The following is a 27,913-nucleotide window of genomic DNA, read 5'->3' on the forward strand; positions in this document are numbered from 1 at the left end:
CTTTTGTTCTTATGGGCCTCTGTATAAGAGAATCCAATGGCCTGATCTATCTTCCCTGCAAAGAGACCACAGAGATTTGACCCAGCCATGTGTTTGCCTCCCTTTTCAGCAGCGTAAAACTGGGCACACTTCTGAATAAAAATTCTCTTGCCTTTTTCAACATCACCCATATTTAATTCTCTCTTTGGTCATTGGTGCTATAAAGGTTCCCATTCGGAAGCCAGATGTCCCACTGTCTTGGATGACTTCTTTTTTTGAGAGGGGGTCTCTTTCATCCAGGCTGGAGTCCAGTGACACTATTTTGGCTCACTGCAACCTCCACCTCCTGGGTTCAAGTAATTCTCATGCCTCTGTCTCCCAAGTAGCTGGAATTACAAATGCACTCCACCACGCCTGGCTAATATTTTTTGTTTGTTTGTTTGTTTGTTTGTTTGTTTGTTTAGTAGAGACGGGGTGTTGCCATGTTGGCCAGGCTGGTCTCAAACTCCTGACCTCAAGTGATCTGCCCACCTCGGCCTCCCAAAGTGCTGGGATTACAGGTGTGTAATCAAAAAGTAATAATTACTTATTGGATAACATAGTTTTAAAGGTTCTCTAGACTTCCTCTTTCATTCCCCACTCCCCCCAAAATAGGCAAAACAAGAACTCCAGAAAAAACAATACTGAAAAAAGTCTTAGCCAGAATATTCAGATGCACTTTATAAAATCTTCAGCTGAGGTGGAATATAGGGCATGTTCAGACCCCAGTATGTGCAGAGATGATTGGAGAAAACTGGGGGAAAGAAAACTGTCACCATTTTAAGACGTACCTTCAACCTTTCGACTGATGAATTCCTCCTAAGTACTCATAAGTTTGCCTGTATAAGAGGATTTCAGCTTCACACTGTTTCTAAACACTTTTCATTTCCTGTGAGAATTTATCAGCTAATACATAAAACTTCAAAATAGTCATAAAATACACTTACCCTGCCGGGCATTCTGGAGCTTTTATTTCCTCACAGTCATCATCAACCCAATGGGACTCTCCTATAAGGAAAAACGGGTAAATGTATTGTTGAATCTAATTACAAATGCCATGCCTTGAAACTCGCAATTCTGGGATCTGTGTCCTGTTTGATACTTTCTTTATGGGATATCACCAAAAAAAAAAAAAAAAATTCTGAAAAAAAATCTAGTTTCTGGTTTGGCTTATAAAGTACACCCATACATGATGGGAAAGCTAAGATTTAATAACCGCAAGTGGTGAGGTGTTTATTTGAGCCTTCTGAGTCTAAATGGTTTGTAGATTAAAAAAACCAGTGGCGTCAGTGAACAAAATTTCATGTTTGTATCCCTCCAGAAATAAACTGTTTGGTCATTAGATGGAACATTCTTTTCTCCACCACTGGAGATCTCAAAGACATAGAAAGCATGGCAAAACTTCCCTTTAGATGAAAAAAAAAAAAAAGAAAAAGAAGAAAAAAAAGCTTAGAATCTACAGAGATAATAAATGGAAGATTACAATAGAAAGATTATTTGCCAATAAATCTGCATACAGCCCTTGAATTTAGAAAGGAAAAAAAAATGCTGAATTTCATTTTTTGTCTTCCACCAAGATCTAAGAGCATAAACCTGTCTTTCCTGAGTTAGGAAATATCGAGAATAGAGAACAGAAAACGCCTCAGATAAAAAATACGCTTTCCTTTGAAAAAAATAAAAATTATCAAAAAGAATTTGCCTTAAATTATTTTAAGACAAACAAAAGTTACATGTCCTGAATAGAAGAAAAATTTGTAACCAACACATTGGAGAAATTGCTCCCATGTAGAGAGAACTGGAAATCTTCTCTGGTCAATAAGACTCTAACTACTGGACAATGGGGTAACTATTATACTCCTTATAACAAAGAATATTTAGTACACATATAGTAACCCAGAGCACACATGTGGGCCTCACAAAAGTACTGAAACTAGAATTTTAAACCAGTAAAAGCCAGTGCTTAATGATTCAATGATCAATGACACCAAGGGCTTGTTTTTTTTAAAAAAAAAAATTATTTCTAATAACCTTTGTGGCTTCCTGGTACACTTACCGCACAGGAAAATTAAAAAGGAAAGGGAAATAGATTCTCAACCAATGTTATGCTTCAAAATAAAAGCATAATTATTGGGTAGGGGAAATTAACAATACAATAGTTATTTGTATGGGGAAATTCTTCAAATATATTAATATAATACCCTCTTGCCACAGCTAAACACCTCACATATTGCAGAACTGACTTGATTTTTTTCCTGAAATCTTTTAATGAACTTCTTCTTAAAAGTTCCACATCAGAGATAATGAAAAGGACTTGATTTAGAAATTTAAAAAGTGACTTACGAACAATAGATAAAGATTCTTGGATCTTCCCATCAACTTCTATAAGTGGGTTGCATGGCAACTTAAACCCATTAAAGAGAGTAAGTGCATCTTTTATATTTTTTGTAGTCCATTGACTATTGTTAATTATTGGAATAAAAGCATCATATTCCACAACCAACCAGACAAAGCCAACACTCATGCATATATGGCTTTGGGGTATAACAGGAAATGCTGGTCCCCTCATCCCCCTTACCAGCAAGTACCCCCATCCCTGGGCCGTTGCCAATGCCTTGGTGAACAGCTTACATCCAATGGATGAAAAAGCCCTGGCCCCTTGCCTCAAGAGTAGCGACTTGGATTTGGATTTACTTTTCAGAGCAAGCAATAGAGGGAGGTGAGGCTAACTGAGACCACAGCCTCACTTGCCTCTCCATACTCCTACTTCCCTATCCTGTTTCCCTTTCCTCCGACATGGATTTCCTGCAGTATATCCATTTCCTCAATAAACTGCATGTACCAAATCCCTGTCTCCGACTCTGCTTCTAGGAAACTTGACCTAAAACCGAGACAGGAAATTTAGAAATCTCTTCATTATTATGGTTCTGTCTAATTAAGAAATTCTAGTTTCTTTCCTTTTTACTTCAGATCAGTGAAATGCAGAGTAGCAAAACTAATGAAGAAGCATGAGAAATTAAAAAGGACAATTCATTCCTTCCTCCCAAACTCATATCCAGTGTGGTCTATTCCTAGCATCCAGGATCTCCTGGAGCACCTCCAGTTTTTATTCTTTTAAAGCTCAGGCCAATCCAAAGAAACACGTACCTTTGCAAACCACTTGGTAATTGGTACAGCAGTCCCCCCGGGCCAAGCAGTCCTCCGAGCAGTGACAGGCATTTTCTTCATTTCTGACTTCTCCACATCTGTCCTTAGTACACTCCCAGCCACGGGCTAAAATCATCCCAATAAAACATTTTCACTGCTGCACACTAACCAAATGAAAGAAGCCACAATTGCTTACAGGATTTCCAATGAAGAGAGCTAAAATCTCACATCATTTACTCTGCTTGTGAAATTTGAGTTGGCTTGAGGCCCAGAGGACATTTGGAGAACTTACAGATAAGATGAATTTCTAAGTTTTCAAATCAGAGAACAACATCACGATGCAATTGGGTTCCTTTGGAAAAACGGGGCCCTGAAAGGCAAGCAAATATCCCTACCATTCTCCAATTGTCCTAAAGGATCCAACATATTTATGGCATCGAAAGTTTGTGATAGGGCTACCTATTATTGTAGGGACAGCCTCTACAGCTTGGCTCTTTCACTTTCTGAAGTGGATATGCTTAGCTTTATTTTTATTTTATGTATGTATTTATTTTGGACAGAGTCTTGCTCTCTTGCCCAGTCTGGAGTGCCATGGCGCAATCTCGGCCCACTGTAACCTCCGCCTCCCTGGTTCAAGCGATTATCCTGCCTCAGCCTCCTGAGTAGCCGGGATTACAAATATATGCCACCATGCCTAGCTAAATTTTGTATTTTTAATAGAAACGGGGTTTCACCATGTTGGCCAGGCTGGCCTCAAACTCCTGACCTCAGGTGATCCTCCTGCCTTGGCCTCCCAATGTGCTAGGATTACAGGCATGAGCCACCGCGCCCAGCCTAAAGTAGCTGTGCTTAGCCTTAATCAGTGTGATTCAAACACAAATCACAGGACAACTACATGGTTTCTATCTGCACCTGGAGGTTAAAGTCCTAAATAGGATGTGAAGAGTATAAAGGGGGCATTACCATGTTTGCTCAAGATTCTAACCACCGACCAAGTGTGGTCCTACCTACAAAGACAGGTCAGAGTTCCTACTTTCAACAAGCCAAGAAAATGGGTTACAGATTTCCCTCTGATTGAGGGCTCACCGCTTAATTCTTACATTCAGAAAAACAACCTTTCCATTTTAAAAGGAGTGCTGTGTTTTCTGACTTTTTCATCTGCTAGAGTGTAAGCTGCATGGCAGGAAAAGTAACACTTCTCTCTTCGCTCTTCTATTTCCAGTGGCAGACTGTAAACCTGGGAGACTGTGCCTGGCACCTGCTAGGTGTTCAATGAATATGTATTAAATTGAACTGGAAATGACTATGGTTTTAAAATATAACTCTTTAAATTTAGAACTACTGTATTGGGAACTTTTATAGTTAATTCATTTACTTATTGACTCTTATACTACATTTTCCATGTTCTCGGTGCTAGGATGTCATAAAAAACAGGAGAGACTAGGTCTGTCTTCATGGAGCTTATACTCCCATTGGAAAAGACAGATCATAGGCAAGTAAACAAGTAAGCAAGATCATTTCAGCTTGTGCCAAGTGTTGTGAAGGAAGTAACAGGTGGCACTGATAGAGAAGGACAGGGTGAAACAGGGTGCTACTCCAGGAAGTAGAATGGTCAAGAAAGGTGTCACTGAGCTAAAACACATATGAACACTTCAGGTCTTTATCTCTTAAAATATGTCATAAGTGGAAAGGAATGATTTTGAAAGCAATCCTGCCTCTTAGTAATATTCTACCAAGAGAAACTATTGTTAGGTGAATACATTAATAAAGAGATATTACGGGCCGGGCGCAATGGCTCATGCCTGTAATCCCAACACTTTGGGAGGCCAAAGCGGGCAGATCATGAGGTCAGGAGTTCGAGACCAGCCTAGTCAACATGGTGAAACCCCATCTCTACTAAAGATACAAAAACATTAGCCAGGCATGGTGGCACATGCCTGTAATACCAGCTACTCAGGAGGCTGAGACAGGAGAATCGCTTGAACCTGAGAAGCGGAGGTCGTAGTGAGCCAAGACCGCGCCATTGCACTTGAGCCTGGGCAACGGGGAGACTGTCTCAAAAGAAAAAAAAAAGAGATATTAGTTGTTTGGCATAAGTGCTACCGCTGCCCCTTTTGGTCAATCATTAGCCAGAAAACTATGCAACTTCTATTTAATTTTTATTCTTTTAGAATTACCTTTGCAGCCTGATTCTGTTCTCTGATATTTTTTCTTGTTTTGTTTTGTTTTGTTCAGACAGAGTCTCACTCTGTTACCCAGGCTGGAGTGCAGTGGCGCAATCTCAATTCACTGCAACCTCTACCTTTCAGGTTCAAGTGGTTCTCCTGACTCAGCCTCCCAAGAAACTGGGATTACAGAAGCCTCCCACCATGCCTGGGTAATTTTTGTATTTTTGGTAGAGACAGGGTTTCATCACATTGGCCAGGCTGGTCTCAAACTGCTGACATCAAGTGATTCGCCCCCTTCAACCTCCCAAAGTGCTGAGATTACAGATGTGAGCCACCATGCCCAGCCATTCTGATTTTTCAATATCTCGTTTCCATTCCCTTCTCTTCTCGAGCAGATTAAGTGCTTAGAATTGCTTTTCCCATGACCTGCTCTTCCCAAATGATGAGCAATTTTCTAAGGTTGCTTTGACTAGAGATATTGTGGGTTTTTTTCAATTCAAGGTGATTCTATCCACCAATAAACTTTTATTCCAATCCTAATTCCATAAATCATGTCTACATCACTTACAAAAGAATATCATTATTAATAAGCTATGTTTATTGAGGAACTATTATGTATGAATGAAATAAAAAATACTTCCAGAGTTTAAAGTGAACTATACACAAAGGACAAGTCAGTCATCTGTGTAATTTTCAAACATGGGAATAAACATAAAAAATATTTAACCTTATTGGAAAATAAGGAGGAGGTCACCTACCAGATTATTTTTAAAATATTTTTAAAAATAAGAGTATTCAATGCTGAAAAGGAAGTGATGAAAGGCCCTTGTGTCGTTTGGTAGAAACATAAACTTTCAGAAGTATAATTCTGCAATGTATATTTAAATTTTAAAAATGTATATATACTTTGACCCCAAAATCCCACTTCCAAAAATGTATCTTTTTTTTTTTTTTTGAGACGGAGTCTCGCTCTGTGGCCCAGGCTGGAGTGCAGTGGCCGGACCTCAGCTCACTGCAAGCTCCGCCTCCCAGGTTTACGCCATTCTCCTGCCTCAGCCTCCCGAGTAGCTGGGACTACAGGCGCCCGCCACCTCGCCCGGCTAGTTTTTTGTATTTTTCAGTAGAGACGGGGTTTCACCGTGTTCGCCAGGATGGTCTCGATCTCCTGACCTCATGATCTGCCCGTCTCGGCCTCCCAAAGTGCTGGGATTACAGGCTTGAGCCACCGTGCCCGGCCCCCAAAAATTTATCTTAAGGAAAATAGGCAAAAGTATGAATATGCATAAATTATAATCATTGATACACCATTCATAATAGCAAAACTCGGGGAAATATTCATTTAATTACTCAATGAATTAGGTTGCAACAGTTCAATGGAATACTATGTAGCCATTCAAAATGATGATGTGTATAAAGATTTATTAATACAGATACTTTCCCACCCATGCATATATATACATACCGTTGGAAAAATATACATACACACATAGATACATACTGAAAACACACACACAGAGTTATCAAAGTTTCACTGAAACACTGTGGTTGTTTCTAGGCAGTGCTCCCTCAGCAAAGGAGAATCTCAGAGACTTTTGTTTTTCTCTTCATCCTTTTATTATTATTTGATATTTGATTCCTTCACATTCAGGATATGTTATCTTTGTACACAGGGAAATGGACTATAAGATATTATTATATCCCATCCTTAATAAATTGAGGAACAGAGGCATGAACTACACTCAAGAGAAAGCTAAGCTAGAGTCAGGGATTCATTACATTATGTAAAGAATTCTAAGACCAGGAATCCAGAAGTTTGATCTTACATGCCACAGACAGGATATTCAAGGTAAGGAGGAAACATAAAACATTAGTAAATTCCTTAGTGCCAAGCAAACACAGATTGCTGGCTTGAAATAATGTTTTAGAGCCAAAAATCTCTGTTGGAACATCTGTTCCATCTATACATTCAGCTTACAATAGTCCCAGCAATTTAGTTTGCAGACCCACAACTAAAAGAAACTGGGAGAAGTTCCAAAGAAAAGCAACCTCCAAAAAAGTGGTTAAATGGTTGGAAAATGTATTCTGCAAAAAACAGCCTAATGAAGTTGTTCTTATTGCAGGATCGCAGGAGGAAACCCAACTAGAACTAGTAAGGAAGTTTATGTTGGATTTCATATAAATCAAGAGTTAGCACTTAAGCAAAACACAGTAATATCTGTTTCTAATGATAACAGTTGAAAGATCAAGCTAACAGCAATGATAGTAAGAGTTAGGTCTTTGAAAGAATTGTCTAAGCATAAAAGTCCAAAAACAAGAAATATCTGGCCAAGGAAACTGTGGAAATTGCTTCTGGTGATGTCAAGAACAGGACTGACTGTTGTCTTTCTCAGATAGTTTGAATATGGTGTTGTCCAGAAGCATGGTGGATAGCTTACAAGATATCTAAAAAATCCTATCTGAAATACTGGGCTTTGAAAACCTAGTATGTGGGATGGCAGAAGTCCCCAGAGGTGTTTTTCTCAACTTATGTGCATTCGTACAGAAGCCTGTATATCCTAATAACTGTTCCAGTACAAAAGAAATGTAAAGAAAGTCACAAAAAGTGTGGAGGAAGATTTTAGAGCTACCCAGAGCGTGAAACTCCAAACAGAATTCCATAACAATTTTCCGTTTGCACAAACAGTAGGGAATGACAGGCAGACTAAAAGGTACTATACAATAAGATGAAGTAAAACAAATGCTAGAAGCTGGCTAAGCAAGAAAAAAAAATTTTTTTTAAAGAATATACACAGGCTAGGCACAGTGGCTCACACCTATAATCCCAGCACTTTGGGAGGCCGAGGTGGGAGGATCACAAGGTCAGGAGATCAAGACCGTCCTGGCTAACATAGTGAAACCCCGTCTGTCCTAAAATTACAAAAAATTAGCCAGGCATGGTGGCGGGCGCCTGTAGTCCCAGCTACTCGGGAGGCTGAGGCAGGAGAATGACGTGAACCTGAGAGGTGGAGCTTGCAGTGAGCTGAGACCAGCCACTGTATTCCAGCCTGGGTGACAGAGCGAGACTCTGTCTCAAAAAAAAAAAAAAAAACAAGAAAAGAATGTACACAGTTAGGCTGGGCACAGTGGCTCATTCCTATAATCCTAGCACTTTGGGAGGCCAAGGTGGGAAGATTGCTTGAAGCCAGGAGTTCAAGACCAACCTGATCAACACAGTGAGACACTGTCTCTTAATAAATAAATAATAAAAAAGAACATACACAATTTGAGCTCACACGCCCTAGCAGTGAATGTGGGAATTGACAGCAAGAGATAGAAAGGAAGAAGGTGAAGACACAAAAACAAAAACAAAAAAAAAAAAAACGTTTCCAAAACCAGTACATCATGACTGCTGCTGCAAAGAACCTCCCTCTGCTGGATCTTGTGTGGAAACAATGGTCATTGGCACAGCATATGCTCTTCATACAACCAATGATCTTTCAACAAACGAAACTAAAATCCACCATTTGGATAGAACAAAGCAGGGTGGCCACTCCAGGATGCATACAATAGCAGGCAGTCTTTAAACTGTCTACTTGAAGGTAGAGAGGACTCATTAGTTACATACCTGTCTTCAAACAGAGCTCATCAAAGTCATGGCAGCAACTGGTGTAGCTCTTACACAAGTTGTCACAGCGACAATCAGGAGGTCCAGCTTCTTGAAGTTCAAAGCACCTGCCCTTGCAAGATCCGGAGATGTTAGTCCAGGGGGAATCCGATAGCACTGCAAAGAACAAGAGGCAAAGACAATGGATTGGAGAGTGGTCGTGTCACCACGGAGAGGCGGCACTGGGAAGCTGCGTGGTGTGATGATGCAGTGGACTCTGGAGGAGAAGATTGGCTCCATTACTTGCTACCCACGTACCCTGGGCAGGCTGCCCAACTTCCTTGTTCTACGATTTCCTCATCTGTAAAGTGGGGGACTCATAAAAGTAACTCTATGTTGAAATAAGAATTAAATGAATCAATCCATGTAAAACACTTAACCGCATGTCAGACATATAGAAAGAGTAACAAGTGTTGGCGATTGGTTCAATTACTATTTATAATTATTATGACTGCAAATCTGTGATGGTTAGTGCCCCATGGGTGCTAACAATGACCACAGAGAACATACCTTGATCTATATCCTTAGAAACAATAGAGCATGTCCCTATTTAAAAATCCAAAACTTTTTGCAAGGAAAATTCAGCTCAAATGTTCCAAGAACAGACTGAATATATGAGATTGAAATAGAAGACTTTTACAGTTTCAGCCGGTGTTTTACAAATACAAGCTCTACAATCTTGGCTTCTCAAAAAAATCTTCCATCAATATTTTCACATGATGTAAGTGTATGTAAAAATCAAAAGAATCAACTAAAATTCGGGGAAAAAAAGAATTCAGTGAGATAAAAATTCCACAAATTTGTAATATGCACACAATATAGTTTCAAAATTAAATGGAAGTTTCATTCTCAGTACTGCCTAAATGATAATATAGCTAGGTATTTTATTTGGTATAAATTTAATCATATGTATGTAGAACCTACATGAAGAACATAAGAAAACTCTACCAAAAAAAAAAAAAAAAATTCAAGATCTAATTAAGGTGGGGCGAGGTGCCTCATGCCTGTAATCCCAGCACTTTGGGAGGCTGAGGTTGGTGGACCATCTGAGGCCAGGAGTTCGAGACCAGCTTGGCCAAAACAGTAAAACCTGGTCTCTACTAAAAATACAAAAATTAGCCCGGTGTGGTAGCAGGTGTCTGTAATACCAGTTACTCAGGAGGCTAAGGCAGGAGAATTGCCCAAACCTGTGAGGCAGAGGGTGCAGTGAGCCGAGATCACACACACACACACACACACACACACACACACACACATGATCTAATTAAAATGAAAGACATACTACCTTAAAGGTAAAAAATCAATATTATAAAAATACTAATTCTTCCCAAACAAACCTGAAGACTCAATGCAATCACAGCCAAAAATATTGAGAGTTCATGAAACTTGAAAGAATATTAAACGCTTATTTAAAAATAAAATATCTTAAAATAGAAAACCTCTTGAAAGGAAAAGTAATTTGATAAAGACTAGATAGCAAAGTATATTCTGAAGTTAAATAATCAAAGCAGTTTGATACTAGAAAATAAGTAGATTGGCCGGGCGCGGTGGTTCAAGCCTGTAATCCCAGCACTTTGGGAGGCCAAGACGGGCGGATCACGAGGTCAGGACATCGAGACCATCCTGGCTAACCTGGTGAAACCCCGTCTCTACTAAAAAATACAAAAAAACTAGCCGGGCGAGGTGGTGGGCGCCTGTAGTCCCAGCTACTCGGGAGGCTGAGGCAGGAGAATGGCGTGAACCCGGGAGGCGGAGCTTGCAGTGAGCTGAGATCCGACCACTGCACTCCAGCCCAGGCGACAGAGCGAGACTCCATCTCAAAAAAAAGAAAAGAAAAGAAAAGAAAATATGTAGATTAATGTTGTGGATGGGGCCCCATCAGTAAGTAGGGACTAGAAATAATTAAGTTAGAGTCTCATCTCAATATACAAAACAATTTCTGATAAATGGAAAATATAAACAGTCTCATAAATGTTTCTAGGAATTAAAATTTTTGTAAAGTAGAACGTAATTTAGAAAGACCTATCAATATTTTAAAATGCTTATAAATGTTTCACCCAGAAATTCTATTACTAGAAATTTACCATTTACACATATTTGCAAAAGTTTGCCAAGCTACATGTACAAAAAAAAGGTCCATTGTTCATTGCAGTCCTTTTGTTACAGGTAGAGACCCTGAAATCAACCAAAGTTGTTTTTCCCATCAAGAAAGAATGAATCACTATATCCATAAGTGGGCTATTGCACACCCCTTAAAAAGAATGAGTCAGATCTGTGTAGGTTAATATGGAAAGATCTACAAAAGATATAAATAAGTTGTTTAAAGAATAAATACAGGGTAAAGTGCTATATATTAGACTTTGTGTTTAAAAATAGAGATAAACAGGGCAATAAGGATAGAAATGAAGATAGAACTAAAAACAGAGCCAGAACTAGAGACGAGTGAGTAACAGAGTGGGGCAGAAGGAAGGAGAAAATGTCCAAGCTTGTATCACATTTTTAAAATGCAGGTGTAAATACACTTTTTCCTTCTGTAAGAAACAGCTTAGAGAATTACATTTAGGGAAAATGAGAAGGAGAGGAAGAAGATTTTTGCCTTCTTGTTGTTTGAAATTTCTAACATTCTACAAACTCACATGTAGTTGCCTGGTCTTTTGTTTGCTTACTTACCTTCTCTTTCCTTCTCTCTCATTATATATACATACCATACAATATATGTGTGTGTGGTATGTATATTTATGTACAAAATATATACTGTATAATATATGTCTGTGTGGGTATATGTACATAAGTATGAAATACATGCCATATATGTGTGTGGGTATGTATATATGTACAAAACATGTATCATATAATAGATATGTGTCTAGATATGTGTATATATGTACAAAATATATACCATATATGTGTGTGGGCATGTGTATATATGTATAAAATATATACCATATAATATATGTAAATATCCTAATAAATATTATTGACATGCGATTTATAATTTTATTTTCTTATTTACATGCTTATGAATTTTTCATTTTTTATAATTCATATGTTGTACATTTAAAATCAAGAAAAAGCAAGAAGCAGGAGGAGAACAGATGTTAAATATCACTTCTGGGTTCGCCCAAGCCATTTATCTGAACATTCTTTGTCCTTTGTCCTCATTAAAGTCAGAGGCATCCAATCCCAGCCTTTAAGGCATCAGATCAGTTCAACTAAAGCAAACAGATTGACCAGACCATGAGATGTGAAACATTTTTGCATGGTTGCTCCCAGGATGTTGAAAGACATACAAACCATACCAGTTCAGTTTAGAAAATAATATTCATTTCCAATGCAGAGGTCCATAAACCACATTTTTCTATTGTCTTTGACCAACCTATCAACAGTGCATGCTGAACCATAAGAAACCATGGAAGCAGGAGGGGTTGAGAAGTAAAAAAAAAAAAAAAAAAAAAAATGAAAAAAATAGAGAAAGTCCTACAGTAAAAATAAATATAAGGAAAGTACTTACAATAGAATATTCCTTAAGGATACTGCTTAGATAGACTCATTTCAACATCTATCTAGTAAATTTTCAGTAGAATTCATTCCCACGAGCTGCTTAAATAAATAAGCTTAAATAAATAAGCTTAGCTGTGCTGATAGCTGAGATACTTCAAAGAGATCTAAAGGCAATTTGTTTACTGATGTGCGGTGTTCCTGCATACATTTGAAATTGTCCTGCAACCATGCGCCTTGCTTTCCTTCATCATAATTATCTCTTCCCTGTGTCTTTCATTCCTTTTTTTTTTTTTTTTTTTTTTTGAGACGGAGTTTTGCTCTTGTTGCCCAGGCTGGAGTGCAATGGCGCAATCTCAGCTCACTGTAACCTCTGCCCCCCAGGTTCAAAGGATTCTCCTTCCTCAGCCTCCTGAGTAGCTGGGATTACAGGCACTCACCACCACACCCAGCAACTTTTGTATTTTTAGTAGAGACAGCTAATTTTTTGTATTTTTAGTAGAGACAGGGTTTCACCATGTTAGCCAGGATGGTCTCTATCTCCTGACCTCGTGATCCGCCCGCCTCAGCGTCCCAAAGTGCTGGGACTACAGGCGTGAGCCACCGCGCCCGGCCTATCTCTTTTAAATAGAGTGAGTGTATGGTGACACCTCAGTAATGCCAGACACTCCTCTGTGTAATGGAAAAGACAATCTTGATGAGTTGACTGTACAAAAAAATAAATAAATAAAATGATTAAATTAACAAATAAATAAAATAGAACAATAGAGTGGAATATTCACTCTGCCTTTCCAGGGTCTCTTCCATCCCAGCCATCTTCTTTCATGACAAGCTCTAGTCCCAACTGTTTTCCTAGGAGTTCTGCAATCCACCTTTAGATTCTTTTTTTAATCATTTTTTTATGGATGAATAATAGAGGTACATAGTTTTGGGGTGATAATACATTCATGTAGTTGATAAAAATCAAGTCAGTATACTTGGAGTGTCCACGTTCCCTGTCCTTCTCCCTGCACCCAGCCTAAGGTGTTTAAAATCAAGAAAAAGCAAGAAGCAGAAGGAGAATAATGTTAAATGTCACTTCTAGGCTCACCCAAGCCATATATCTGAACATTCTGCTCATCCCTTAGTCCTTTGTTCCTGCATGCATTTGAAGTTTTTAGGACTTCTCTCTTTATTGTACCTGATGTAATGTCAAATAGAGAAAGATTATCTGATTTATTAGAAGTCTGAGTTTTAAACTCTGTTGTCTTCCTTTATTTGACCTAAATCAAGAGAACATTGATATAAGCACTTCAGATGCATAACTTATTGAGAGATGGGATGAAAACTGAAACATCAATGAACCTGTGGTATCCCAAATTTTTCATCATTACTGAGATCACCATAAAAACTCAGAAAACAACTAAAACAAACAAACAAAAAGTACTCTCAAATGTATCAAGGCAGAAATATGTGATAAGTATGAAACTTGGAATTTCTTATGAGGTATTTGCTAATACCTTTATGAGATTCAAATTCTATTGCTGTCTTATAAATTACATGTTTAATTAATTAACACCATTAAAAACGATGTTATTTTACTTCAAAGATGCAAGTCAATTCCAGAATCTTGAAAAACAAATGTTCATAGTTTTATATAGTGTTCTTTTTAAAAACGGAGACCTCAAATTTTAAAATACACATATGTACATATATGACATGTATAACAACAATGCAATGCACTTATTTTTCACAAAAGCATAATTTCATGATTTAAAGAAACACCAAGGTAAAACGTACTTTATTTCATTCAAATTCATAATTCTGACAGAAACGGGTACAATTACTTTTACTTAAGTCAACTTAATGTCTAAAATATTCCATCTTACAATATGTATAAAAAGGTAGGGTTGTAGAATTCTTGTGCCAGCCGGGCACGGTGGCTCACGTCTATAATCCCAGCACTTGGGGAGGCCAAGGCAGGCCGATCACCTGCGGTCGAGAGTTCGAGACCAGCCTGACAAACATGGAGAAAACCTGTCTCTACTAAAAATACAAAATTAGCCGGGCATGGGGGTGCATGCCTGTAATCCCAGCTAGGGCTGAAGCAGAAGAATCGCTTGAGGTGGAGGTTGCAGTGAGACGAGATCATGCCATTGCACTCCAGCCTGGGCAACAAGAGTGAAACTCCATCTCAAAAAACAACAACGAAAAAAGAATTCTAGTGCCATTTGTTCCATAATATACAAATAATAATAATCATAATGATGATTTAAATTATTGGAAGGAGCCTAACTGATGACAAAAGTTATAGCCAAAACATTGCTTCATCTTAGGCTCCCAATCATATTTCCCTCTAAATCCCGCCCCCCACAAGATGCAAATACTCAAATCTGGATAATGGCCAATAGAAGAGGCAGTATTTAAGTTTGGAAACACTTAGCTTAGCCTAAAGCTGGAAGGTTCTTCTAAGCTTTGTCTGCTCCTGTTTATGATACTGCTGTCTATCTGTTCCTCCCATTCTCCTTGGTTCTTAGCCCAGGTGTTTCCTGAAAGTAAGAGTAAAACCTTAAAATGTGTTACCAGCTGTGGTTATACCACCTCCTTTTCTCAAGAGCATTAAAACAGGACAAGTTCCCCTGTGTCTGCTGCCCTGTTTGAAGCATAACCCACAGGGCAAGGTAGAGGACAGTGTGCATGACATTCAAAATGCTGCCCAGCTCTAGAATTAATACTGTATTATGTCTCTTCTGGAGTATATGGTTCGTTCTTTCTGGTCATACTCTTTTTGTATTGAATTTGCCATTTTTTCTTGATGCTTCTGACCTCACTTTTAGTCAATAAAGCTTACACACAGGCCTACATGGCAGTATCTTTGCTTCTTAAATACATCACTTTTTATAAATATCCATTACTGCAACATCACTGTTCTCTTCTCTTCACAGCTGCTAGGCCAGATTTCATAAACTTTTTTTTTTTTTTAATAAATAGGTCCACCTGGGAAGTTTTTAAACACCTGTGCTTTCAAAACATTTATAAATACAATGTCCTGACCAGGCTCAGTGGTTCATGCCTATAATCCTAGCAGTCTGGGAGGCCGAGGCGAGTGGATCACTTGAGGTCAGGAGTTCGAGACTAGCCTGGCTAACATGGTGAAACCTCATCTCTACTAAATATACAAAAATGAGCCAGGTGTGTTGACAGGCGCCTGTAATCTCAGCTACTCGGGAGGCTGAGGCAGAAGAACCGCTTGAACCTCAGAGGTGGAGGCTGCAGTGAGCTGAGATCACGCCACTGCACTCCAATCTGGGTGACAGAGTGAGACTGTCGCTCTCAAAAAATAAATGCATACATACATACATACATACATACATACAATGTCCTCATATAGAGCTCACAAACTAGAAGGAAAAAAAAAGATTTCTATGTAATTGAAGTTAAAAGTTAAAAACTTTAATTCAACATCTAAACCACTTGAATAGAATTGAATGGTCATCAGTAGCATAAATCTGAATGATTTGCACATCTGCTACCAAACAATGAAATGTTGTCATTTAAAATTAAAGGTATTGTTATCTCAATAAGGTATAAGTTTAAACACTGGCCTTCAAACCTAATTGAAGATTAATTAAATGTATTATCATATACTTAACACCTTATAGTTCTCATCAGCCTTAAAGGCATTTTCAAAAACTTTTTCAGATAAATAAAAGCAACTTTATCCCCATTTTCCTGGTTGGAAAATTAGATCTCTAGGCCTTGTACGAGTTAGCAAAGGCCTGGATAAAATTTTAGATCATCTCACTGTAACTACAGTATTTTTTCATTAACAAATGGTTTTTACAAATTTTTGTACATAGGTTTCAAATTTTAGAAGTTCTTTTCAAAATATAATTTTGGGGAATACTTGCTGATTTTATTGATTCAAAAATCTAGGCTGAACTTCATGGAAGACTGGGGTTTCTGAGTATGTAAACTAGATAGAGGAGTCTCTACAGTTTTCAGATAAATGAAAAATCACTACACTACAGCTCCATTTAACAAAGAACTGAAAAATCTGTATCCTCCTTAGCTTCCAGTTCAGATAATTTCATTCCATTGACTTAAACTCCCCAATTTCTACCTGAAATTTCACATAAAGCCCCATGAGAGGATATTCCTCATGACAGAGTTTTGCTCACCAAGCAAATGGCTGATCTATGTCCCCTTTACAGTTTCCTACATTCTCCTGTGACAACATTTAAACAGCTTTTCATTGTAGAACAAAATTTCTAAAATTATCAAATGAATATAAACCTTCTCACTTTCTAGTACCATTTTCTGATTTCCCTATGATTCTCAGAGAAAAGGTTTACCCTTAAAGTTGTTAGAGACAGTCTACATTTCATATGAACCTATGCATTTCATTCACATACTTTTCAACTTTCCTTTCAAGCCACTAAAAACAATGATGAATTAAACTGAGCTTTTAAGTCTCTGTTAGCCAGCTATTCACAAGCTCACAAATTTTCTTTTGTCTTTTAATAATTAAATTACTTACATATCAAAGAGGATATTCTATTTCCACCTGGAGACAGTTTCTAAATCACAAGTTTCAGTGAAATAGACTCCTGCATAACACCACAAACATACACACTGCAAGCACACATGAGTACACAGACACCTGTAGACAAATAAATTCTCTTGCAGTCTTAAAGGTAAATCAAGTGGGCCACATCAGACATATGAGACAAAGATGTCAAACTAAATCGCAGGTTTATATTTTCTTTGAATATTTATTCTAGCCATCTCACTATCTCATTCACCTGAATGCCCATTGTATTTACCCAACAGAATTATAAGTAGCTTTTCTCATTTCATGTCTCCTAATAAATCTATAAATCTTTTACGACCTGGTATAAAAAATCCTGTTCAGTCATTATTTCCTATCCTAACAATAAATCCAGATAACAAGTGTGTTAGTTAATTATAACAGTCTGTTTGCACTGCCACAACCTTGAAACTAACACCCCAGTCCATAGTACAGCAGCGAGGGTATCCATGTGTGCAGAACATTCTCAGCTATTGTTGAGGACTCTGAGAAGCTATGGTTACTAAACAACTGCATGCTTTTGAATGGTGAATCTCACTCTGATCAATCTGAAGCTAGCCATATATCAATACCCTTTGTGTTCCTTCTATTTGTTGCACCCTTGGAGCACTGAGCTTCCCAGAATTTCTTTGGCGCCTAAAAGTGTTGTTGGAAATAGGCATGGCTGCCTCCCCTCCTAGTGTCTTATGCTTAAGGCTTATAAAATTCACCCAGTATTTTATGATGGGAAGGTTTTTCTAATTGTCAGAATAACCAGTCACATGTATCAATTGAGAGAGATCCTTTCTAAGCTTATGCAGCATTTAAAAAGATAAAGATATTTCCACTGTCTACAGTATGCTTTTATCTAGTTTACTAAGTACATCTTTGATTTTTATTCAGGAGAAATCAACCACAGTTCCTAAAAAGCAGATAAGCTACATCAAAAGAAAAATTAAAAAGTGTTCAGGCATACCCAAACCATACAATTCAGAGTTAAGTTGCATTGTATTCTAAGACTAAGCTTCACATAGTTAAAAGTTTAATAAATTATTTTAGATGATATCATAAAGGACTAAAATAACCAATGACTTATTAAATAATTCAAGGAGCAAATTTGTGTGCATATTTAAGACCCTTTAGGTTTACAAATTATAATATAAACTATATTATTTTTCTAGAAGTGGCATCTATTCATTAGTTCATATAGCTATTCTTAAGACATGTGGAAATAATTTACTATACACAAAATATTTTCAAAGACTAATAAATCCAATCTATACTTTTCAAGTTTTCCAGTAGTGAGCGCACACATTCAAGAGGCAATGAAACAGAATAATTCCTGGGATTTTTTTTTTTTTAATCCAGAAAGAAAAGTAGAAATCATCTAAGTCTGCTCCTCATCGTACTGCTAAGGGAACAGACTTCACAAGTGACTTGCCCAACACCACACAGCAAGTTACAGGACTCCAGGGGACCAGTCTAGGATTTTAATGACCGTTTTCCAAAAGAAGTCAACTTTAAAAATAATGAGTGACTCAATTTTACATTCATTAAGGAAACAGCATTTAATTCTTTCAATCTCAGTTTTAGCCAGAGTAATATATTAAGAGGAAACAGAAAAAAAAAAAAAAAAATCCCTTTAGTGTTCATTGAAAAGAACCAGAAGTTGGCTCTCAAGTTGTTAGCTTTCCCACATGATGATGCTAAGGATCTGATGCCCCTGTCTGTTCAGTCACAGTCAGTGTTAATGGGAGTGAAAAAGAGGCCTTTGAAGAGAGCATTTGCTACTAATAAAAACAGCATTCTCTAGCTCAGTGATCCACTGTCCTCTGCCTCCCCAACAGAAGACGACTCATTTTGTCCATTTGGTTCCCTGGGGCTGCAAGTTTTATGATCTATTTTCTCACTCTTCACCCCAGCCACACCCCACTTCAATTCACTAACTCACTTCTAATATTATTCCTTCAACCTACTGGCATGATTCAAAACTAACTTAATTGATGTAAGGAAGATTTAGTATTCCATCAATGTATGTGTCCTAACTTGGTTAATAATAAAATTTCAAGCTGGCTAAACAGAGGCACGTGATGGTTAACAGTCAGATCGAGAAATTCAGAGAAACACAAAATTCACAGGAAGACAGACAAACATGCTGGGATGTCAGGAAAAGTCCAGAAAATATTGCTCCCTAGAGTGCCCACTACTTAAAATGTAATTTTTTATTTCTAAAACCATCAGGAGCTCCAATTTCCAGGAAATTAACCAACTCATTACTTAAGACCTGGTCAGTTAAGCCCCCTCCGTCTGCACAAGGAGCTCCTTTATGAGAACACTGTATGGGAACACTACTTATGGTGTAGTGTATTGTAAAAAGAAACTCTTTCACTTTGGTTCTATTAAGTCAAGGTACACTATTAAAACTTATCTTTCCTTTGCCAAAAGAAAACACAATGAGGACAAATCAATCTTGAAAACTCTTTAAGCACCTCCTGTCTTTTATGGTTTTCCAATTTTAAGTAAATCTTAAAGTCCTTAATTTCTGAAGTTTCATAAAGATAGCTCACTGCCTTTTTTACTTCCATTCCTTTTTCCTATGTCAGAACTTTCTGGTGGCAAATACTGCATCCTATATTATGTGACAGCAAATCCGATTTGGGTAGCTCCAATATTAAACCAACACCTGTTCTCACCACTTCTACTTTAGCCTCGTCTGTGAACAAGAGTTTTAATTGTATCCTAACATTTACAAATTTGAGTACAAAAATGGAAATAGCCAGTTATGAAACAAGTTCTCTAATGAAAATCACACTCTTTCACCTGAATTATACACATAAGTGGTTTTACTCAGAGAAATTTAGGACTAACTTAGTTATACTGCAAGACTGTATTAAAGATAAATATTTTAATAAGCTTACATTGATTACACGGTATGTAATATTTTTAAAGAATTGAAAATGCAAATCGTTTCGACACTTACCTGTAGGAGGACCTTCCTCCCATCCTTCTGCTCTCTTAATTCTATGTGCAGTGAATCCTAAGCAGATATTGACTCCAATGGCAAAAGTGAACAGGGATATTATCTAAGAGAATAAAGAGAACAAGTTGTCAAATACAGCTGGACAAGACTAAATCAAATTACACGAAGGCGATTCAAATGGCTTCAATATCACCACCCAATCCTACCACTTCCAAATTGCATAAGGTGCTATCTTCATTTGCACAACAAAAAGGAAAATGCCAATCAGTCACTGATTCTGAAGATCAAGCATGTCCCCTGTCATTCTTCCGTTCTCCCACCTGACACGACTGGAACGAGCTCCTCCTTGCCATGTCGAGGATTCTTGGAAAGCCCTTTGCAGCGTGTTCTCTTTGCCTTCACGGAGTGCACTGGTTTGGGGCTCCGGGTTTAGTCTATTAACTGTAAGCAATCCCACCTGGGAGGTTGACAGACTCCTCTGATTTGTCCAGAGCTTGATTACATCACAGGGTGTTCACAAATCGCAGCTCTGAGCATAAGAGGCTTAAGCTCTCATCCCCCCCACCCCCATCCCCGCCCCCTTACAGGTCCCTCCCCTAACCCACAGACACTTTCATGTGGTATCCTCTGGCAACAGGAGGGTTTCTTACATTGCCGTGGCCCATAACAGTGCATGTTCATTTTCCTTTCCTCACAAAAACATGATTTGTCAAAAAGAAACCAAATGCATTTCATCCGATAAAAAAGAAACAGGGCAGTGCATGAGCTTTCCAAACCAGCTTTAAGCTTTTAAGGTTTACAATGCAGTCATTCAATAGCGTCAACCTCACCGCTTTATTTTTGTAAGCAAGGAAAGTTTTATCATTTATAAACCTAATAACGATCCTGTCTTTTTTGCTGGCAGTTTGAGCGACACTGTCCCTAGTATCATATTCTCAGCTACTTCTGCCTCCTTGAAAGTTTCTCATGATGAAATTTCGCAAAATTGTAACTAGCATAAAAGATAACATTATTTTCCCCATGCTGTCGTTCAAGTTTAGAGAAGTAACTTTTATCAAAATACTGGAAATGCCAGCCACGCAGCATAAAGTCCTTCCACCCTGGGAGGACGGACAAAATAACTTCAGTCTCTGCCTCTTTTTCCCGAAAAGACTGTCAGCTTGTTTGAGGTGGGGGGGGGGGGGGGGCGGGGGGGAGGGGGGGGGGGTTTTTGAGAGGGGGGTGTGGGGGGGGAAGGGGATGGCCTGCGAAGCTTTATTAGCAATTGAATTTAGGAAGGAAATCTCAATGGCAGCAATAATTGAAATGTAAAGAATTGTTTCCCTAGTTATTTCTTGGTTAAATGTAGCCACCAAATACTGTGTCCTTTGAGGCTATTGTGGGTACTAAAGTTTCTTTACTAAGCAATTTGGCAACCAGCACACTTTCAAAAGAAAAAATCAAAGCCTCTAAATCGGAAAGTTGTTTAAATATTACATGCCTTCAGGATTCAAATGAGGGAAGATTTCTTTTTGGCCTCTTCCTCAGCAGGTCCAGAGACCATCTTTCTTGCACAGCGCATGTGTTCGTGTGTAAACAAATACAAGACTTACCATGCAACAAATTACTAACAGAGTAGTGGCTCTGCTCAAATAAAACATGATAGCACAAAAGCAAAAACTTGTTTATAGGGGGTTGGATAGTAGGCCTGGGTTTCATTATAGATTCTTAGAATCTAGTAATACCTAATTGAAAAGAAGAAAACATATATACTGCCAAACTGTTAATTGCCTTTCTAAAATCCTTTTAGTTTTGCACTCTTGCAAAGAGGACAGGCTTATACATTTTTATATGTAAGTGTCTTGCTTTTGTCTGTATGCCATACTGAACAAATCTGGAGTAGGGTATTTAGCAAGGCTTATAAAAGATGTCAACTCCATGTAAGATTTTTCTATAATTTATGTTAAATTTCAAGATACAAGCCTGCCATGATAGAGGAAAACAATAAACCCCAAAGAAAAATATCAAGGCAATCCTGTTATTTCATTATATGCCACAGTGCTCTAAATGTTCTAAAAACAAAAACAAAAACAGCCTCTTCTTTTGCCTCGCCAGAGTCTAACAACTTTTGACTTTGTCTGATATTTGATTGTATAAACCTAGCTAGAAGACAATGAGGGTTCCCTTGGGAAAAAAGTTAGAGTTCAGAAGCGGAATATCACCCATTTATTTTTCTCTTATATGCAGACTAGCTGTGCAGCGGAAAAAGCTGTAATAGCCAAGTTGATCTGCTTGTTACCCATTATCCAAAAGAGTCGACCTCAGTCACTATTTCTTTGTTTTTTGTTTTTGTTTGTTTGTTTGTTTGTTTTGAGATGGAGTTTCACTCTTGTTGCCCAGGCTGGAGTGCAATGGCGTGATCTCGGCTCACTGCAACCTCCACTCCTGGGTTCACGTGATTCCTGTCTCAGCCTCCTGAGTAGCTGGGATTACAGATGCATGACAACACGCCTGGCTAATTTTTATATCTTTAGTAGAGACAGGGTTTCACCGTGTTGGTCAGGCTGGTCTCAAACTCCTAACCTCAGGTGATCCGCCCACCTCAGCCTCCTAAAGTGCTGGGATTACAGGTATGAACCACTGCTCCCAGCCCTCAGCCACTATTTCTGTTAACCGTTCTGCCAAAGAACTTTGTCTTTTACCAGCTTGTCGTGCATAAGGAATGTGTTAACATATATACATGCACACACACAAGCACACATGTGCATACACACATCATTTTGCCACAGTTAAACAGATTTTTACTACAAGATTATTGTTATAAATTAACTGTCAGGAGAATGACCAAGATGACCAAAGTCCCTACCTCGGCGATTAAATTAACTACAAAATAAAATTATCCCTCATTACCTAAAGCTGAAAAAAACAAAAAAGCCTGATAATGCATAAAGTAGGTTGAGAAATTCAATTAAAATGACTGGAATTTGTCCAAAACCTTTTGTAAGAAAACTAAATTACCAGAGGTTCACTTGCTATGATGTTTAAGATTTTGTAATAAGGACACATGTGGCTGGCTCAGTAAACAAGAAGTGCATAAGAAAGACTGAAAAATTAGCTTCCAACATGGTTTATTTACCCAGCCATATTTCAGAGAACACTGCCCCCTGGCAGAAAAAAACCTAGAACTAGAAACAAATCTTTCAACAGTCTCAGTCCCTACAAATCATTCTGTGGTTTCAAACTTTATTGAGCATCAGAATCACCCTGGAGGCTTGTTTAAAATGCTGAGGTTTATGCCCTGCTTATCAAGATCCTGATTCATTAGGTCTGGCAGGTGGAGAGAAGAAAGAGGAGTTTAGAGGTCAGACAAGAACTGGCACAATAGGTTACTTTGATGAAAGTCAGATAAGAACCACATTTATGGAGATAAGACCTGGTTCCTGCAGCAGATGTGATTGACTGGCTTCAACAATTGTAGTCTGGCAGGAAAATTCAACCTAGGGATAAACAAAAACTATGTTTCCCAGATAGGAAAAACTGACGGCTAGAGGATTTTATCCACTGAGAGGAGGAACCTGCAGTTAGATCATCTGAGGTCCTCCTGATTTCAGACGTCCAGGCAGCACATAATATAGAGCTTTAATTTTAGGCCATGCTCCACTTGATGCCTTGAACTATTTATAACCGCATGATGACTTGAGACTTCTAGGAAATCTAGAAGTTTTGCTTCTCAATTTCTCCATTACTTCCTTCTTTGGGGTTTAAATGACTTTTTGGAATACTTTTTTGAATATCCATTTTCAAGCTCACCACTTCTTTCTTGTGCATGCTCAAATATACTGTTAAATCACTCTAGTAAATTTTTTTATTTAAGTTAGTGTACTTTTCTGCTCCAGAATTTCTATTTGTTTATTTTTTGAATTATTTGTTTACTGACATACTTTGCTTAGAGAAACTCTTCATTTGCTTTACTTTTTGTTCATGTTTTTATTTCTAGCTTTTTAAATATGCTAATGATGGTTGACATAAAGCCTTTGTCTAATAAATACAATATCCATGTTTCCTCAAAAAAAAATGATAAGTACTGCATTTAGAGAAGTAGCACATTATAATAAATTACTCTGAATTAATTTATTTACACCTTGCATGTTGAATTGTTTGGTCTAATTCATAGTGGAATTTTAATATGTTATTAATAGCATTCACTATTAATTGGACATTAAAGTTTAGATCTCTTAAAGACAAACTATGGCTTTTCCTCCAGGAGACTCATCTCCAAACTGTAAGAAGCAGAGTAGTATTTTATTTACTTTGCTGGTGACACAAAGCAGCACTGTATGTATTGCTTAATTGTAATACAGTAGTTGCATTTATATAAATGCACAATCTATCTTTTCATGAAATTATTCTATAAGTCCTTGTTCCCTAGCCCTGATGAAGATAAGAGGGCTTGAGGTTAACAGTGAGATTTGAAAGATAAGTGATAGAGGGTTATCATTCTTGCTTCCTGAAGTAATTAATTATCATGAACTGATTGAAACTGTATGTACATCCAGAGTTTCTCATTATGCAGAATTGGCATCACTCAATTTAACATCATTCCCAGAATAATCCTAAGATTATGTATGATATTAGATAATTATTAACTATGTCATTTTCTGTAGTATCGTTTAGCAGTAACTATAGCACATACACTACAAAAGTAAGAAAACACCATATATAGTCTTCTTCTTCTATCTTAAAAGTCTGTTGTCGTGTTTTTAAGTTTTGCTGTGGTTGAAAGCTATTAGAAAATTCAGGCCGGGCGCGGTGGCTCAAGCCTGTAATCCCAGCACTTTGGGAGGCCGAGACGGGCGGATCACGAGGTCAGGAGTTCGAGACCATCCTGGCTAACACGGTGAAACCCCGTCTCTACTAAGAAATACAAAAAGCTAGCCGGGCGAGGTGGCTGGCGCCTGTAGTCCCAGCTACACGGGAGGCTGAGGCAGGAGAATGGCGTAAACCCGGGAGGCGGAGCTTGCAGTGAGCTGAGACCCGGCCACTGTACTCCAGCCCGGGCGACAGAGCGAGACTCCGTCTCAAAAAAAAAAAAAAAAAAAAGAAAATTCAGATAAAAACTGGACAACAATCTTTGCAAAAGAATTTACTAGTCTAAACTGAGCAGAAAATTTTGATGGCTAATAGAGGGACAAGCTGGCTCAATTGCTCCCACAATCCAGGGCTGCAAATATGTCTAAGTCTTACAATTACAATTCTAAACCACAGAAGCAAAGTTTTATGGGTAGTCTGTGGTCTCACAGGATTCTCCAGTAGAAGAACAGCATATACCTGTCCAAATGCAAACTAGCCTGTGCTATTAATTGTTACACAATCGAAAGCTGACATCAACACTGTTGCATCTTTCAATGATTTTAACTTATGGCATAAATTTTGTGCATTACATTTACTCCCACGGAATCTAAGTATGAGCCCCGACACCAGAACAATCTCTGCCCTGTATGAATATTGCACAAATATCCATTAGCTTCTACAATGTACCAAGCACTCTTCTGGGAACCAGTCATACTATGTAGGGAGCTGGCCCACACATAGCTCCTATTCTCCACATTAATCAAGTAGGCACAGAAATAAATGTAAAGTTACAACTCTGGAAAATGAAGAAATATAGAGGTAAATCACTATTTGGGCAAATATCAATCAGATTACCTAGTCAAGGGAGTCAGAGAAGAATTTGTGGAGTAAGTGTTCATTGAGCTGTGACTGGAAGGGTGTGTGGGAGTGAGTAACCAGATTAAGAGAGGAGCAAAGAATTCCAGACAGAGGAGAGAGACCGGACAAAGATTCTGTGTAAGATGGAGGCATGGCGGGCCGGGCGCGGTGGCTCAAGCCTGTAATCCCAGCACTTTGGGAGGCCGAGACGGGCGGATCACGAGGTCAGGAAATCGAGACCATCCTGGCTAACACGGTGAAACCCCGTCTCTACTAAAAATACAAAAAAAATTAGCCGGGCGAGGTGGCGGCGCCTGTAGTCCCAGCTACTCGGGAGGCTGAGGCGGGAGAATGGCGGGAACCCCGGGAGGCGGAGCTTGCAGTGAGCTGAGATCCGGCTACTGCACTCCAGCCTGGGCGACACAGCGAGACTCCGTCTCAAAAAAAAAAAAAAAAAAAAAAAAAAGATGGAGGCATGGCACATCCACAAGACAAAAAGGCAGCCAGTCTGACTAGCACAGGGAGAGCAAAAGTTAGTATAGAGAGAAGTGAGACTGGAGAGGTTAACAGAGGCCAGTCATATGGGGCCTCTGAGGTCATGTTAGGTGATATTGTGTTTATCCTAAAGGCAACAAAAAACCCTTAAAAGGCTTAAGCAGGGGAAGGCTTAATCAGATTTTGAAGCATTAATCTCTGTACGGTGTAGATATGAATCAGAGGGAGTCAAGAATGGATATAGTAGATCAGTTTGGAAACTTTGGCAGTAAGCCAGACAAAAGATCACAATAGCTTGCACCAAGGAGGCTGTGGCAGCGTGGAGAGGAAGACAAGTGGGGGAGTTAGGAAAAAAGACTTGTTAATGAACTGGATATGGGAGTTGAGGGGCAGGAAGGTATTAAGTGTGACTCCTGAATTAATAGATACTTAATGATTATGATAACCATATATATACTCAGTGAAGTCACTTCTTTTCAATTAGGTCATAAGAAAGATATGGAGATAGGTATCCATTTGCTAACATCCTAGAATTAAATAGTCAAAATAAGGCACAGAGCTAATAGCTTTAAAACACTTTCTGCTGTGACTGGAGATTACTAAAATACGTATATGTGTGTGTATACATATATATATACACACACACACACACATATATATGTACATACACACATACATACATACACACACACACATATATATACCGGACTTTAAACACTAAAAATGCATTTATTCATATTGAGGTTTTAAAAAGCATTCCCCCTAGGAAATAACTCAGCTTTGTTCCTAACTGTAGCTCATAATAAAATGTTTTAAAACTCAAAACTCAACGTAACTATTTCTTTTCAGCGACTCTAAACCCTGCATGCTAAGCGTCCAGATGAATGGAGAACATTTCCCCCTTGCAGAAGGGCTGAGTCGCCAGCAGGCTTGTAAGCCACGTGAAGTTTTTCATTTTTGAGTCTAGTTTGTAATGTGACTATGTGATATATGAACACAAATGAGTGACAGGATAATTAGGAAAAACAACTGTTTTACCAAAAGTTTTACCCTAGGGTTGACGACTCCCATATTTTACCCTCCAGTCTCACTCACATAGGCAGGCTACAAACTCCACCTGCAGATAAAGAAATGGAGGTTCGTCACGCCTGTAATCCCAGCACTTTGGGAGGCGGAGGCGGGCGGATCACAAGGTCAGGAAAATCGAGACCATGGTGAAACCCCGTCTCTACTAAAAAATACAAAAAAAATTAGCCGGGTGTGGTGGCGGGCGCCTGTAGTCCCAGCTACTCGGGAGGCTGACGCAGGAGAATGGCGTGAACCCAGGAGGCAGAACTTGCAGCGAGCCGAGATCGCGCCACTGCACTCCAGCCTGGGCGACAGAGAGAGACTTCGTCTCAAAAAAAAAAAAAAAAAAAAAAACAAAGAAATGGAGGTTCGAAGAGTATGGGACATCTCCAAAATGGTCAAATAATTGACTGAGCCAGTTCTAAAAACCAGGTCTCCTATGCCAGCTCAGTCCTCTTTCCTTTGCAGCGTGACACCTCTCTACTACACCACATGAGGGCCTCCACTCAACGTGTCCAAAATGCAGATACCTACACAACCAGTTCACCCTCCCGATTTCACTTCTTTTCAGGAAAACCTTAAATTCAACTCACTTTTTGTTCATTTCAATCCTTTCCTCTCTTTTTTCTTGCCAGACACCGTGTCTACAGAGTCTAGTTAAT

The 27,913-nt window shown here is 38.6% G+C and overlaps 1 protein-coding gene and 1 non-coding gene across 2 annotated transcripts in view; one reads left to right on the forward strand and one right to left on the reverse strand.

The window, feature by feature from the left end:
• Positions 1-20,439, reverse strand: part of ENPP2 (ectonucleotide pyrophosphatase/phosphodiesterase 2) — an 82,522-nt gene extending 62,083 nt beyond the window's left edge. The window contains exons 1-5 of the mRNA XM_023224775.1: positions 20,321-20,439; positions 20,001-20,103; positions 8,935-9,090; positions 3,163-3,288; positions 966-1,026 (exon numbers count right to left, since the gene is read on the reverse strand). Of these exons, the coding sequence (XP_023080543.1) occupies positions 966-1,026; positions 3,163-3,288; positions 8,935-9,090; positions 20,001-20,103; positions 20,321-20,353 (479 nt within the window). The 5' untranslated portion in view covers positions 20,354-20,439. The remainder of the gene's footprint in view (positions 1-965; positions 1,027-3,162; positions 3,289-8,934; positions 9,091-20,000; positions 20,104-20,320) is intronic.
• On the forward strand, positions 13,107-13,184 carry LOC111551713. Its single transcript, XR_002734442.1, has one exon. It is a non-coding gene; the product is annotated as a small nucleolar RNA SNORD55/SNORD39 (small nucleolar RNA).
• Positions 20,440-27,913: the final 7,474 nt, after the last annotated feature.

Source organism: Piliocolobus tephrosceles, chromosome 7, assembly GCF_002776525.5.
Source record: "Piliocolobus tephrosceles isolate RC106 chromosome 7, ASM277652v3, whole genome shotgun sequence".
Lineage (NCBI taxonomy): Eukaryota > Metazoa > Chordata > Mammalia > Primates > Cercopithecidae > Piliocolobus > Piliocolobus tephrosceles.